The sequence below is a fragment of the Pteropus medius genome, unplaced genomic scaffold (genome assembly GCF_902729225.1).
Source record: "Pteropus medius unplaced genomic scaffold, Ma_sr-lr_union100, whole genome shotgun sequence".
Lineage (NCBI taxonomy): Eukaryota > Metazoa > Chordata > Mammalia > Chiroptera > Pteropodidae > Pteropus > Pteropus medius.
Window position 1 is genome coordinate 37,480 of NW_024342539.1, and position 16,865 is coordinate 54,344.

A 16,865-nucleotide genomic window follows, 5' to 3' on the forward strand; every position below is an offset into this window, starting at 1 on the left:
TGCACTCAAAGCAAAAATAGTTCCTCAAACTAAACTGGCCACAGCAGGATAAAGTTAGCAGGATGAAAGGTAATCATTTCAGTTTGGGGAAAACCACCAATGGAAGTGCCTTTCCTTTGGGGCTCTTTTTTTCATTAAAACAGTAACAGGCCTTGCCAGATACAGAAAGAACATCTTCCCTAGACACACAGCAGACGCAGCCCCTGGCAGCCCAGATGCTATGGCTCCAGAAAGACCCCCCGTGAACACTGCTGTTACCATCTGAAAAACAGAGGGGCTGTGAGTCTTCCCAAGAAGGAACCAGCTTATGTGGGAGCAGGATTGCCTTTGTAAACTGTCAGACCCGATGAAACAGATCCAGCTAGCTCCTTATGGAAAAAGAAACAGAAAATGGAAACAGAGGGCCTTCTGCCTCTGTGACCTGGCCAGGCACCCACTTGCAATATCCCCACTTGCAAGCTCTTCCAGGCAGGGGGTGACAGAGCCGTGGAAGCCAAAGGGCAGGGCAGGGCTGAGAGCATCACTCTTTCCTGCTGGTGCGGGGCTTATAGGACTATCCCGGATGGATTAGCTTAGCCCTGGAGGTGATGGATACTGAGGCCCCAAGGAAGGACTCATTGCGAAGGAAGAAGGTGCCTGACTGGTGAACTGGGCTCCGCCAGGGCCGAGAGCTGGGTCTGGAGCAGACTGTGTTTAAGGCTTGAATGTCCAATAGATACCTTCCTGGCACAGTGTTATGCTGTGGGAATGACTTTAGGCATGTTTCTACCTGGCTGCCCATGCTGGGACACGACTGCTGTGGCATGGGGACTGACACAAAGTGCCATGGCAGAGCGGACAGCTGGTCGAGCACCTGAATCATAATGCTCTAGGGCTGATGGGGCTACTTCAGCGCATAGAACGGATCCCTAATGTTCTTAGAGAACTTGGGTGGGGTGGAAACAGGTCTGGAGGGGGACAGGCTACACTTCCTGCTGGTAATGGCATCTCAGGGTTTGTGCAATTAATTGAAAGCATCCGAGGTGTGACTTGTTTGAGGCCCCAGCAAGTGAAGTAAGTTGTACTGGTTCCAGAAGAGGCAGATCTACTGTGAAGTTGATGAAGATGATGCTTTCAAGTCCTCTTCACCAGCCTCAGCCTCTTCCAAGCCTCTGGAGGACCCCTAGCATCGGGAATCACATGGCATTTGCTTTTATCAAATTTCAAGAATAAGTGTTTTTATATTATTTTTCTTAGAAAGGACCTCTAAAATTGTGAACCCCAAATGGAAGGCTCCACATCTGGAGTTCTGAGTTACAACCATGAATCCAAGGGAGAAAACTGGAGCATTCTCGCGGCTGTGGCATTATCGAAGCAGGCACCAGAGGGAGGAGAGTGGATGCCTCTGACACTGTCCCAGCCCTGATGCTGAGAATCAAGAAGTGGTCCTCAGTCATCTCCTTCAAAGAACAGATGTTTAAGGGACTTGAAAATAATTTTATGATTAACACTCCAAAAGGTCACTATCAATTTCCACCATTGGTGAAGGCATAACAGAAAAGTAGCACGCAAGGCAGCCCCTCTGAAATGCCAGGACATGGAACCAATGGCAGTTAAAAGTGCCAGCTGAGGAAGTAGAGGCAGCTCCACATCATATGTCATCAGGGGAATACAAATTGAAACATCAATGAGCTACTACTACACACCTATTACAATGACCAAAATCCAGAACGCTGACACTGCCAAATGCTGGTGAGGCTGTCCGATGGTTTCTTACAAAGGTAAAAAAATAATAAATAGAGCCAGAGCTGCCATCTCAGAGGAACTGCCTTGCACGTCTTATGCCTCAAACCCTTTGGAATGTTAAAACAGGACAAAATAACCTTATATGCTCATTCAAAGAGCAATTTCTGACCACCTGCTGTGGGCTAGGTGTTGGAAATGAACACTTCAAAGAGCGTGGGCTGAGTTGAGGACACCCAAGATGTAACTGCTATACAAGAGGTGGTTGCAGCACACAAGGGAAGGAGCACATCCATGCACATCAGAGATCAGGGAGTTTCACAGAGCATGGAGCGTTTGAGCTGAGATTTGCAGGATGAGTGAAGCTCACCCAGCAGAATGCCAGGGGCAGACGTTCCAGTCATGCCAAAGATGCCAAGGAGCCTGAAAGTGTGGTGGGTCATGGCGACCAGCCAGGGCCTCCACAGTGCTAAATATAAGCGGGGGGCATGAGAGGGTGGGGGTGCAGGGAAAAAGCAAGGCCTGATGCTGGACACATGGCTGGGTCAGACCAAGCTGATACATGAGATGCCAAGAAGTGTGGGCTCGATCCTGGACTCCTCTCTCATGGGCATCCATCCCCACTGCTTCTCTCTATAAGGCCCTTCCAGCCCATCAATCCGAAGGCTGCCCTGGTTCAGGTCCTCACTAGCCCCTAGTTAGTTAATGGCAATCACCCCCCTAATAGGCCCCTCCCTCCAAAGAGGCAGTCAGCATTATAATGACAATAGTGTATATTTATTGAGCACTTATGACAGGCTAGACACTGATGCTTTTAAAAGAATAAATTTATTAAATCTCAGCAACACTATAAAGTGGGTATTATCATTCCTATGTCAATGAGGAGGAAACTGAGGCACAGAAATGAAATAGCTTGCCCCAAGTCATATAGCTTGTAAGAGGTGGGGGCAAGATCTGAACTAGGGAATTCTGGCACCTGAGCCAAAGTTCTTATGATACTGCCTCTGTCAGAGGGATCAAAATAAAATTGCATTCTGGAATTAGAGTACCCGAGTCTTCAACTTTTTAAAATTTCTCATTTCCCCACCTGTGATGTGGGGGCAACACCAATGAGGATCTTTTCAGGAATAAATCAAATAATCCCTTGAAGGCAGCAAGAATGGTGGCTGGCACATGGCTAGCCTCAGTGTTAGTTTACCTAAAATTCTTTTTCCTTGTTCTAGCCTGAGCAGCTGGATATTAGATTTTTTTAAACAAGATGCCACTAACTACAAAACAAAACAATTTTAATGAAGGGTTGGAATAGAACAAGTGGGATTCTTGTCCAGCGTATGATTAGACTTTTGTTTTTGTTCTTGGGTTGACTCCATTAATACCCATTTGGGCTGATTTCATGATACTGGCCAACTCTGCAGCAGCCTACTAGAAGTTGTGTTTACGCCATTGTTCTAAACTTAAAAGGTGATTCTGCAGTTCACAGCAATGGTGTCTGAAAAACCAATGACAATACAAGTCAATTTACATGTCAACAATCACATTTTGGAGCATTCACTTCTCAAGAACTCCGATTTTGTCATTTCCCTTTATAAGTATAACTTATAAACCTTAGTCTAAATACAAAGCTGGCGGTATTAGTCAAGATTCTCTGGAGAAAAAGAACCAACAGGAGATATCTATAGATCTATCTATCTATGTGAATAGATAGATAGATAGATCTATAGATAACATGCAGGAGTTAGGTGTGCTAAATCCTTATGCAGTTGAAAATCCACAGGTAACTGTTGACTCCCCCAAAACTTAACTACCAATAACCTACTATCAATCAGAAGCCTTTTGGTAACAAAAAGTCCATTTTTATATGTTATATGTATTATACATTTGTACTTTCTATGTTACATGCATTATATAATGTATTTTTATGACAAAGTAGACAAAGTAAGCTAGAGAAAAGAAATGTTAAGAAAATTAGGAAAATACATGTATTTATTGCAAAAGTCCATGTGTAAGTGGACCTGCACACATATAACCCGTGTTGTTATATATTTATATCCCCTACATATACAAGTTGTTATAGAAATTGGCTCACGCAGTTTCAGAGGCCAAGAAATCCTACAATCCACTGTATACAAGCTGGAGAACCAGGAAAGCTGATGGTGTAATTCAGACCAAGTCCAAAAACCTTAGCCTTGGAGGCCAGTGGTGTAAGTCCTGCTGTGAGTTTGAAAGCCCGAGAACCAGGAGCAATGATGTCTAAGGAAAGGAGAGGTGGATGTCTCAACTCAAACAAAGAACAAATTTGCTTTTCCTCCACCTTTTTGTCCTATGTAGGCCCTCAATGGACTGGATGATGTCCACCACATGTCATGGATGTGGGCCATCTGCGCCGTAGTCTACCTATTAACCTCGTCATCACAGACACCCTCACAGACACACCAAGAGATGATGTTTTAGTAGCCATCTGGGCATCCTCGAACCCAGTCAGATTGACACATAAAATTAACCATCACGTTGATGTACACATTTTCTGTGGTCATCATTTTTGGGCTTATCTTCACTTTCCGTTGTAATTATTTAGATGTACATACATAGAAACTTCTAGCAGTGGCACAGTATTGAAGAATGGACCTGCAGCTGACATTATGCAGGTGGCCAAAATGTATACATCCACTCGGACCTTTTTGAGCACCACAGGCCTCTCCTCCATGCCCTCTGTGTGGTCTGGCTAGTCCCATGCTTGAGCTGAGCCTGGCATTTTGTGAATCAAATGTGGTCCAAAGAAAATGACAGGAACACATGAAGGGTGAGTGTGGGAGTAAATAGGTGTTTGTGAGATTATATATTTCTGTGGGTGTACATGTTTGTGATTTTAAGCATCATATTCTCACACATGCTGCTCCAACTGTCAGCATACTTGCTGACCACACAAAGGAAAACACAATCCTATCAATTTTAATAGCTGCTCTGGCAGACTTGGGCTCTTATAACAGTAGCTTGGGAACTTTGAGACTCTGGGTGTTTTTTCAGCTTTCACCCATCATTTTGAACTTGGGCGAGGTTAGGCTTAAAGTGAAAAATGCTAACACCAGCTCAGTACTCTCAGGCATTGGATTCTGTGGTCAGAGAAGGCAGCAGGAATTCACATGGGGACCAAAGGCTCCTTCCTGCCTTAGCAGAGCAAGAAGCTGCTTCTGCCCAGCTTGTGAAATCTAAACGTGATGCTGACCCACTACTGGAATGAAAATTCAAACCCGGGCTGCTCTCTGGCCTTTAGGGTAACTTTGTGGCCGTCCTTACTGCTTTCAGCATCAGAGAAAAGTCTGTTCCCAGTTAGTGAGCAGAACCTTGACTGCTAAGAGGGACAGGAAGAGAATTTTAAAAATCTTACAGGAAAACTTCCTTCTCAAAAATTAAAATGGGGGGGCGGGGCTTGTTAAGTGAGAACGCCAGGGGTTGGTTTGGAGTAGAGCGAAACTAAATCGGCAGGCTAATGAGTGTGGAAATGTCACAGTCATTCACTGTCCCATCACTCTCTGCGGAGTGGCATTTCAAACTATTTGGCCAGTGTGTCATCAGAAAAATGTTATTTCTTATTTTGGAAAAACACTATCTCAGCGGGACATTTCACTGTTATCTGTTCTCCGTAGAAGTATGGTGGTTGGGGCGGGGGGACCCAGTCCCTTAGAAATTAAAGCCATATGCATACCATATTTAAAAACCAACAACTCAAGCCATTACATTATTGCTGACCATAGGAATTCAGGATTTATAATTTACATTCTTTCCCATACTTTGTTACTTTTCAGAAGTGAAGAGCAGACGTTTATGGCCTAGCCAGATCGTAAATCAGATTCCTGAGGGTAGAGGGAGCTTTACAGGCTGAAGGAATTGCCTTCCGACAGTTTGCAGGATGTGTCAAAACATCAGGAAAAGAACCCAAATGGAGAGATGGGACTTTGCTTCAAGGGAGCATGAGACACCAAAGGCTGACACCAGTTATTTCTTCCACCCAGCAACCAAATCACACCTGGGGCCAACATCTGGAGAGTGCGTGGAGTTTGGCTATCCCTAACAAAGTGAGCACCTGGACCTGAGTCACACGAGTCTCCTTCCAGGGGGAGGGGAGACAAAGGCTTGGGCGCCCCAAGGACTCGTCATCATGCATTTGCTGAGGCTGGGTGGGAGTGAGATGCGGGAGGGTTCCTGCAGGCTCCAGTCTGATAAAGGGGCATAAGACACCTGCACAAGGATCAAGGCAAGGAGCCTGGGGTGGAGAGAGCATCAGGCCCTGGGTTGATCTGACGCCCCCTAGTGGCTGCGTGCTCTGGTTCAAGTATTTAACTCCGTAAGTCTCAAGACCCTGGAAAACGGAGGTTAACAGGCCAACCGCACCAGATTAAAGCACACACACACAGTGCTGGACACGTGATGGGGAGGGGAGCTGTGTCAGGGAGCTGTGTCAGGGATGCCCTTTCCCCTGGAAATTGTAATGCCACCCTGGCAATCGGCTCTCCAGAAAAGCCAGCTAAGTGCCAGTGTGGCTGCTAGGAATACTCGGAGGAGGGAGAGGATTCCAAGAGCCCCAGGCAGAGCTCTTTCGGAGGCTCCTAGTGCTCCGAATGCCTTTGTCTGGAAGATTTGTTAGCAATGGCCCTAGCGAACTCATCTGATGCTCCTGGTCCGGATAAGAGAAGGTAGGAGATTTTAAATATTTTGAAAGCTGGAGATCTTAAGCCTTTCCCTGGTTACACCCGTAAAATACAGCACCTAATCACTCCACAATGTATGCAGTTGGATTGATGAGAATGAACCCAAATAGCCCTTTGTCAGGTGAGTGGGAATGTTTATAGTCCCGATTTTCCTGTACAGATTGTCACATAAACCCTTCCTGCAACTCGATGCCATAATTAGGTCTATTGTGTGTATACTTCAGACATGAAATGCAATATTTTGGTTTTTTAGTCTCAAATTTCTCTATTTTTCTTTTAAAGGCAAATGAACCTTTTTCTGTGGTTTGTAAAGCCCCAAGTCCCCTTTACTTAGGATCCAGAAAGGGGCCACGCCCTCTGTCGGAACACCGGCTGCTGAGGCCCTGGAAGGCTGTGTGAAGGGGAAGGAAGCGCGGCAGAGAAAACCTTCCTGCCATCACGCAACATACCGTGCCCGCAACACGCAGGCCCTCAGAGCATTCAAATAACAAAGAAAAAATAGTTAACACCTGGGGCATAAGAGGTGCAAGCATGAGCCCAGAATGGCTAAGGAGGCTGGGCGGTTGGCTGCATCAGGTATGAAGGCAAAACTTTCAGACACATTGTATTTTCTGAATGATGTCCCTGTCCTCACTGGGTTTATAACAAGGGGATGGATTTGCCAATACCAGTCTCCCTGCTCCAAGAGGACAATAATATGGAGCTTAGGAGTACCTGTTGCCAGCACTGCAGGCAGGAAGCTTGCCTGTCACCCACCCCTCCAGCCAGCCATGTGTGCTGCACAGGGACCAGTTTTCAACCTGAATATCACAATGCACAAACTAAGCTTAGCCCTGTGAGGAATTGGAGCTGTTGGCCCTGTTGCAAATCCTTGATAGTTTTAGATTATGACAACAAACATCTTCTCATAGGACAATCAGCTTCAAAATCCACCCAACAGAAGCGAGAAAGGGAATGTCAGGGTGGACCAAATCACAGATGAACTTCTGAAATGGATTAAAGGCTCTCTTTAGTAAACTTGGGAAACAAGGAAGATTTTTACAATTCAGCATTCTCACAAACTAAAAAAATTCATGCCCAACTATTTTTTCCCTTCTTTAGTAGAGATCCATAAATAATTCCTTCACAGGAGAGCAAAACGAAAAAGCTGTATTTATTGCAGCAAAGATAATACGGAAGTTCAACTTTTTTTGCAAACTTTATCTGTAATAGTTGTAACATCAGGTCACCTGTGATAGTTGCAGCATCAGGTTTAGAATAAAATGTGCTAAAACGAAGTGTTGTAAAAATCTAAATCTTGTTGGGCTGGCAACAAGACAGTGCTGCACATTGGTCTGAGCCGTTACTAATGCTGACCCCTGCGAAGAAGCGAATCTCACGTCTAACCCTTGTGATAGACACACACGAAAGAGATGGATTCGTAATGAAATAATGATAAACAGAAGTCTTGGCTTGCCTTACTTCTCGATTACGATCATATAAATAGGGAATGTTTTGAAGATTGCAATAGCCTACCTGTTGGTCCGTAGTGTTCATAACAAGAAGGTAACACATGAAGCCCACCTAGTGAACATTATGGTGAACCCAGGAATGCTGCAGCAGTCACCACGCAGAAGTTAAAGAGCATAAAGTTAAACCCCGCGTTTGAAGTGCTCGCTTGTCAGATTTCCAGTGGTTCTTTTCCACCCTGCGTCTGGCCTTCCTTTCTCTGCCCAACCTCTCCCCGTAAGGGCCTGACCAAGTGCACTATATAAATAAAACTGGGTTCAACTCAATGGCTGAGCTGAGCCTTGACGAGTGAATAGACAGCCGTGCGGCAGCTTCGGAGGGAAGACAAACAGGTCCGCACCTCATGTACTTGGTAAAGAATTTTATTTTATTTCTCCTGGATGAGTACTTTACTCGCGAGCTCACTACAGAAGCTGTACTAGTGATAATAAGACTGGCATTTATAGGATGTCTTTTGTCATCAAAATGCTGAATGGGTCAATGAAATGCCCTCGCATTGCTGTGGGAGCAGTTGGGGCAAGGCTTTTACGAATGGTGAAAACAGACACAGAAGGCAGGGAGAGGCCATGAGAAGACTAAGAATGACAAAAAGGGAAAAGTAACAGTCACTGCAACGCTACTGAGAAAAATACATAAAACGTTCTTTGCACTTTACATCCAAAATAATGCTGTCTTTTAAGAGGGCAGTTTGTGATGGTAAAGTAAAATGATTTGCAACCAAATAATTTCTGATATTAAATGAGGACTCATGTATTCTCTTTTCATCAGCGTGAGGTCCATTTCCATAGAAATGGGTGGGAAAAGTAGGCCAAACCCATAGCATAGCTCCTCGGAGGAATGGCAGCTGTGGGACTGGCCAGTCATGGAACGCACTGGTTTGGAAACCACTGCAGTCAAGAGCTCTTACTGAAAGGGGAAAAAGAAAAGAAAGTTTAAACTCCAAGAAAGGGTGTGGAAAGTATCTGAGGACATTCCTGACCGTTTTGGACAAAGCCACAGAGGAAAAACTGTCTCATGTGCACTTCGCTTTTCACAGATCCCGCAGGACAGTCAGTTACCACAGGCTGAACAGGTGCCTCCCTCCCTGCTGGCCTGGGAGAACAGCACTGTGCTTCATCAGCCAGACCAAGCTATTCACCGGAGGAGTGTTAAGTGGCGAGGCCAAACGCTCCCACAGAAGTGGCCCAGGCGCAGGGAGTGAGTCGAGGCAGACAGGACAGGAGGTACACGGCACTCAGCGCTCAGGAAAGCAAAAAGCAGGGAGAATCGCCACACACTCACCGAGTTTCAAAGTAACGGGCCTATGTTTTTAAAAGGCCTCTCTGGTGGGTTGCAAAAGTAGTGGGTTTATGAAAGCACTGCCTCTGTGCCTCTCTGCAGTGCTCCCCGGGGAGATGGGGCTGCTGCTCGCACAGCACCTGACAGCTCGGCGCTGTGGCCCCTTGTCGCCAGCGGAGCGTGTGCTCATCTTTCTCCACCAGCGACTCGTCAGCTGCTGGAGCAACTCTGCGAGGCTCTCAAGCAAGTGACTGCCAGAGGCCCAGGACACAGAAGTGACCCCAGCTTGCAGGATTCATTTAACCCCTTCGCCCTAGAATTCTTTTGCAGAAAAAGAAAAACATGACAGTTATGTGGTTAATAACTTCCTTAAAGGGAAAAAAGACATCGAAATCTTTGCGCTCTGTGAAATGAGAGAACAAAAGGATTGTTTTCAGCAAGTTTATGTCTATAAGCCAATCAGCTGGGTACCAGTCACTTGCCAACAGGTTGATGTAACCATGACCATGGCAAAAACACTGGCTGTCTTGCTCAGTTCTTACTGATTATTTGGGAAGTTTAAGAAATAGGACATGTGTCAGTAAACACTTGAAAATACATATTATTTTCTTTTTTTCTTCTTACTATATAAACACATTCATATTATCCTAAAGTCACTTGAAAAGTACAGTGATGCTTACAAACAGTGGAAAATATTGATAAGATGCAGAGAAATGAGCACTTTACAGACAGATCTTTGACAGGCTTTAATGTGAATTGTTTTATTTAAAACAGGGAGCCATCAGAGCTGACCAACCATCAGGGTAAACATTCTAGAGCATGGCATGGGTGAAAGGTAAATACTCGCCAGCACCTCACACGGGACTAAAAGACAATGTCAGCAACACACCATGGAAGGAACACAAATGAAGTGTGAAAGGCACCTGGCTGGGGGAGAAGCCGCGGTGTGCGCCGCCTCTCGAGCAGGTTTCCTGCGCACTGTGGGTCGGTCTAGACAATGACATTCGGGTTGGCACCAAAAAGGTTCTTGTCTGAAGCCCAGGGTCCTACGTGGGTAGCTAAGCTTTCCTAAGTGGTTTACAGCCACTGTGGCTTAAGGTCCTAAACAGGGGATGAGGTAACACAAAAGCTCTCCCCTTTCTTTTTCTGGAAGAGAAAGGAGCATTCCCCAAGTCTATTTCAGCAGTGGCTTCTGAGGGCTTTTAAGCATTCTAACTTAAAAACAAATAACAACAATGAAATAAAGACAGAAAAGTGGCCTGAATGTAAACCAATCGAATGGAAAGGCAGATTCATTAAAAAAAAAAAAAAATCCCCCCCCGAAAAAAAACTGGTGACCAGTCCATTAACCGTACAGTTAATGGCCTGTCCGAATAAAGATGTTTAACATGTATCCACAATAAACGCAAGCACAAAGCTGCTTTTGGCAACTGTGAGTAAATAGCTACCTTTTCCTTCGAACACACTGTACTGCTACTGGTGACTGCATGCCAAGTGCTGACGTTAGAAGAGACCCCACAATGGCAAAGGACCCCGGCATTGCCTGCCTGATGTGGCTGGGTCTGTGGGAAACGAGACTGACACCTTCACATAATGACCCCTCCTCAAAGCCTCTCCTCTTCCGTTTGCACTGGATCTTTTAACCTCCTAGCAGGGAGGTCCAAACGATCCTGCTTCCCTCTCAGTTCTAGGCACTCTCTGGAACATCTTTGATTAACCAGGGTCTTTCATTTCTTTCCAACTCCGTTGGTGACTTTTGACTTGGAATGTCGATTCCTTCTTCTGGAAGAATGGCTTTCGTTGTTGCCTGGATGCTTGGGTGGGCTGTCTTCAGAACCTGGCCAAAGGAATCAGAACACACCTCCATCACTGTGGGCTCACTCAGATTCGTGACTCTCCTTGTCCAGCCGCCCCAGGCCTGCATGCGAAGGACAGGCTCTTCCACTGATACTTGCGCTCCACCTAGTGGCCTCATTAATAAATTAAGACGAGGCACAGAAACCCCAGCACTGAACTAGAGCAGCGGGTGCCTGGGTATGCAGGTCGATGGCTCCGCGTAGTCTGGGAGGGCCCTGAAGAATTTTTCTACTCACACTGTGGAAGAAGCATCACAGTCGTGGTGATGGGAACCAGAAGAGAGGGTACAAATGAAATCAAAGCACAAAGAAGTGACAGTGAAAGCCTGATGTCAAGTCTACCCTCACGATCAAAGGATGCCTTACTTAGGTTTCCACACCTTGACCTGCTACACACCATAGTTTCTAAATCCTTAAATTGGAAAGGCTGCTTGACTTTACAAAATTAAGGAGTCACATGCCCTCTGTCATTTGACCTGGAGGCCACTTGTACAAATCAGGCCCTGACTGCTCATGACAGACAGTGCTGGTGCCACACACTGAAGACGTCACATGCCCTCAAAATGTTCAGTCTACAGGGATAACGTCATTTACCGTATCATTTGTTTGGGAGCTCAGAGAAAGACCTCTTTATCGGCTGGGTGTGGAACAATCAGCAGGCATCAGGGAGCTGGAGGAGGGGTGAGCATTCCAGCTAGAAGTGTGTAAGGCTAAGGTTGGTTTTGTTCTTAGGTTAAGTACATGGCCAAACTCTGGCCTATGCAGCCGAGCCAAGAGGTTGTCTGACCGTGGACTCAGATCTAGCCCCCAGCCCCAGAGGAAACCTCCACCCAAGACAGTCACTAAAAAATGTTCTCAGTTTCGGTCTCCACTGTCCAAGAGATTCTTTTATCACTCTGAAGATTTTCTTTTCTTTTTTACTATTCTATCTATCTTTCATCGAAATATATCTCTACCACTGATTATTTCTTTTAGTCTTTTCAATGCAGAAGTGCCCGGAAGTACAAGGACTGATCCGTAAAGAGATGGATATGAATCAGGGTGCTCTGAGGAAGCCCTCTGCCCACTTCTATCAGCATTTTGAAACAGGCTGCTGATCCACTCCTTGACTCAGGAGAAACCATCTCAAAGAGGGTGAGTGGCAACTCAGCAGAGTGTACGCTAGCATTTTCCCAGGGAGAGCTCTAAAAAGCTTGACCCCAGAACTCAGGAGAACAACTTACATACAACTCTAGTGCTTTTCTCTTCCTAAGCCCACTGTGTCTCTGAGCAACTCTATGAGCTAAAATTCACGGTCCCTCGTAGTCTTCATTCTCTCCCTTCAGTTAGTCTTCATTCTCTCCCTTCAGTTAAGCCTTCCAATCGGCCCCTAAGAACTGGCAAGAAACTGCTGTCCAGTGGAGCCTCCTCAGTGTCATTATTCCATGTGCCTAATTTAAAATAACCAGGTGGCCCCAAGTCTTTCCCAAATGCTCCTTGAAAGGTCAGTAGCCCTAACTTCGTGACTGAAATCCCTCTCATACTGGTCTGCCTCTTGAATAAATGTGATTAAATCAATACACCTCTTTAAAAGGTTTTTCCTCCTGGCACACAATTCCTCCTAACCCTTTTCACTCATAAAAGACAAGAGGGAGAACACTCCCATCGGGGTGCTGGAGACGTCTTCCTGTCTCAGAAAAGGCAGAACTCCATGGGGCCTCTTCTTACAAAACAAGTGTTTTGGGCAGATCCTGAAAACATTTTGAATGTTTCTTAATAAGTAACAGGAGCCATGTGATGAGTAGGTTTGAGACCCTTTAAAATACACATTTATCATCATACAGAAGAGAAATACTGATCCTAAATTTCCTTATTGGGCCTCAGAATGGAGAGGGCCCAGTTAAATCTTAAACAGCAAACAAGAGAAATACCTTTTATACCTTTCCCGTGAGGCCAGGAGATATCTGGACTGTAGGTGCCATCTTCACACTCTGAGTAGGTCTAGGGAGAAAGGCAGGCTTAGTGATGGAATTTCAAGGACTCCCCAGGAGGCAGGGGGCAGGCAAACAAGTGAGAAGCTCTGTCTCTGCCTCTCCTGGTCTGGGGGGTCACCACCACCAAGTGACAGAACTTCCTCATGCTTATGTTTCTCAGTTACAAAACCAAGGCTATCTCCGGGGGATGCAGAATAAACCTTCTAGAAAGTACTTTAGTTCCTTAGACTCAAGGTATAAATAAAGGATGGAAGCTGTTATTTTTACTTAAAAATTACAGTTGACAAGACTGCTACAGCATATTAAGCCTGCACACATCTATTTTCCACTTTAATACTCGTGTTCACTAAGAGGTGGGCGGGGCAGGCATTTTGCGATGGGGCCCCAGGCTGGGGCACAGGAAGAGGCCTGCGCAAAGTTGGAAGGGCCAGGAATAAGACCCAGCCTTCCAAAAACTAGTCCAGGGCTCTCTCCACAATTTTGTTTAAATAATTAAGTTTTAAACCCCTTACAAAAAGAGAATAAATACTGCAACCTATTGAACAGGGCAATCACAAGCATGGACAGCAACTGATAGGGAACGAATTTTGAACTGGTTAAGTTTCTACATGGCGAGGACTGAAGCCCAGCTCTCACATGCCGACCCAGCATATTCCCATGTGACTATGCTCTGAGTTAAAGCTCTAAGCCAGATGTGATTACTTTAAATAAAAGCCATCTCTGCCTTCCCTCCCATACCTTTTCCCGGTGACCATAGTGCTCTGCATACCACACCATGCCGTACAGACACAGGAAGGTGGTGAAAGCCTGGAAGAGAAAAACCAGCACATTTAATAAATGATGTTGCACAAATTCTGTTTCCCAGAACTTCAGGGTTTCAATGGGAATTCACACAAGACAGCTTGATGCGTTTCTGTCATCTTTCCTAGGACGTTGGTCAAAAAATGGCTGGATGTGGCAGAGATGAGCCCCATGAGTTGGGGGAGCATCTCCAAAGCTTTTGACAAGAAGAGTTATGATGAGTTCTACCTGTGACTCTCCTATCAGAACAGAAGATCATGTTTAGAGGTGGGATAAATGGGATGCATTTTCTAAACGGCTTCGCAGGTTCTGCTCAAGAGGACATACGGGATTCTCTACTGTATTTCTGGTTTCACGGCCCATCCTCTCCTTCCATCACTAGGGAGAATTATAAGGACTCAGTTTGTCAGCTTCTGTGGGAAAGAGGATTTCTGAATGAAAAAGCAGTTTCATTCAGTCTGGGGTCACAGTGGGGCTGGAGGGCATTCGGGACAAACGCCCACTGTGTCGGCTACAGAACACAGCTGGCCACTACTGGCCTGGCTTGGGACTGCCTTTTTACTGCTTTTTAGTCTCAGGGGCCCCCCTCTGACTCTGGTTCTGGTTGCTTTTGTTTTTCTTAAGGAGATAGGAAAGTAAACAAAAAATAAATATGCCTTGTAAGTCCCTGAGTAAAATGAGAAGGGTGTGGTCCATGGGGACAGGGCAGAGATAACCTCTCCTTCCCCACCAGCATCCCTACCCGCCCTGCACCGCACCCTAAGTTATACTCTTATCTAAGGAAAGAATAGACTTTATGTGAATCCAAAGTCTAAAAACATGCTGGGGAAAAGTTCCTGGCCACCGAGACCGAGCACCAAGCTAGAGAGGGAGAGCATGTGACGGGAGCAAGGACAGAGGACTCCCCGCCAGGTCCTTCAGCCAGGCCTCAGCTTCCTGAGTGTATGCCGATCAAAACAAAACGACCGCCTGTTTCAAAGCTAAACTTCTTCAGAATGCCTTGCTTTAGGAACCCATCTGTACCACACCATCCTCACTGTCTAACCTCTATCTGCTGCACTGTATATCCTACTGAGGACCTATCGCCATACGCCAACCGTGGGAATAGGCATAAAATAATTTTTCATTCTTTATAAGAATCATAACTATAGATCTAAAAGGGTCGCCACAGAGATCATTAATTTCAACTTCACAAAAGAAAAAAACAAAATGGCCCTTTCAAGGACACATGGCAAGTACATGGCAAAACTGGAGCCAGAACACAGGTCTCTTGATATTCCTGGATACAAGGTTTAAGGACAGCTATCGAGATAAGTACTGACTTTGTCTATATAGCCTCACATCTCTATCCATTCAACTATCCATCCACTCATCCAGTCCCAAAGAAAGAAAAGCATCACGGGAACAGCCAATACCCGCTCGTCTGCGCTGCACGGCCCAGTCTGGACGCAAGGCTGGAAATTCTCAGCACTGTGGCTGCCAGTCTAGCTCTGGCCCAGCTCCTTTAAGTCAAGGATATTTACTCAGTGTCTGCTGGGGGAACAGCATCATCGTAAGTGTCAAAAAAGAGTCCAGACGGTCCAGCTGGCCTTCTCCTTTCATGTCATTGAAGTGGGAATAGCAACATGGTGGAGAGATAACACGAAACACAGAGGACCACTAGTTCACATGCATCTGTCTATGCATTAGGGATTTAAAGGAAAAGGATTCATAGCCCCCATTGAAAAAATTAGGCAATGAATAAATATATCAAAATTAGAAAATGAAAACGACTTCTGACCTTGACCACACTCTAGTACATACTCAGACTTCTAGCATACACCACCCACATTAAATGTACTGTTTTCATGGCATGGAAAGAGTGGGAAAGACTGGAGGATTTGTAGTGTGGCAGCCTGCGTCTGTGTTAGGTCCTTTATGAAGAGCGAAACAGGCCATCCTAGGTTTCACAAGGAGGGGGAGGTTGGGGAGGTCAGGTTACACCTCCCCAGACCAGTCAGTGGCTGTGCAGTGGGGCTGGGGAGGCTGGCCAGAGCGGTCACTCCACTAGATCTCAGAGCAGTGAGGGCTGGGCTGGCTGTCATCGTGAATTCTGCCCACCAGAGGGCAGGCGAGTGGGGCTCTTCCTCTTCCTTCCCCAGCCCCACCCGTAGGAAGGTAGGCCAGCCCAGCACACAGCCCTGCGGTGGACAGGCCAGACACTGGCAGGTGGTCAGCTTATCATCACTACTGGCCTACGGTGGCTGCCAAATCTACCACTTCACCTAGGTACAAAAGACCCATTTCACATTTGTCCCAGGAGACAAAAGCTTGTAATTTGGGGTTTGCAATCACACCTGTGGAAATCTAGGCAAGTACCCACTTAAAATGTCAAGACCTGAATTTAAAATAGCAACTATACAGATTTTGTTTAAAGAAAAGGGAAGAAAAAAAAAGAAAGAAAAGTATGTGAGATGAGAGCCGTGGCAGCACACGACCATGTTCCGGCGAGGGAGTAAACCTGCTCGACTAACAGGTCACAACAAGGAGCGTTCCATTTACCAGGTTTGATCAGACAACTGCTGCTAGAGATTATTAAGCAGCATAACAGATCTTTGCTTCCACATTAATCTCAAGTTCCAGATATATTCTCTTACCAAGCAAGAGGAATAATTAGAAGCTTTGTTGCCCTGAGTAGTGTGGGAGGCGGGGCGTAACTTAACACTGCTTTACTGAATAAAGTTCACCCCACTCCTGAGTTTGAGATCAATCTTGAGCTCTAATAAAGGCCATGAGTATGAAAAAGCACCAGAACCTTGTTTCCATTCTTCTTCTTTGGGGACCCTTCACTGGCCTCGCTGCGGGCCAGGTCCCCCTCCATGGTGCTTGTCACTGCTAATACCAATTGGAAGATTCTGCTTGTCTTCAAGGTCCTGCTCTCCAGTGGCTGTTTCTCAGCCCTGGCCTGGCCTCTACATGTGGCAGCTCTGCAGAATTCCATCCTTAGCGAGTTCCTCTTACCCATGCTATGTCCCCTAACT

The 16,865-nt window shown here is 45.9% G+C and overlaps 1 protein-coding gene across 2 annotated transcripts in view; it reads right to left on the reverse strand.

The window, feature by feature from the left end:
* Positions 1-9,946: 9,946 nt before the first annotated feature.
* PTDSS1 (phosphatidylserine synthase 1) overlaps positions 9,947-16,865 on the reverse strand; it is a 59,341-nt gene continuing 52,422 nt past the window's right edge. The window contains exons 11-13 of one of the 2 annotated variants that reach the window (XM_039866345.1): positions 13,783-13,851; positions 12,991-13,051; positions 9,947-11,052 (exon numbers count right to left, since the gene is read on the reverse strand). In XM_039866345.1, coding sequence (XP_039722279.1) covers positions 10,943-11,052; positions 12,991-13,051; positions 13,783-13,851 — 240 coding nt within the window. In that variant the 3' untranslated portion in view covers positions 9,947-10,942. Of the gene's footprint in view, positions 11,053-12,981; positions 13,052-13,782; positions 13,852-16,865 lie in introns of both variants that reach the window. The other variant, XM_039866344.1, reaches the window with a different exon arrangement.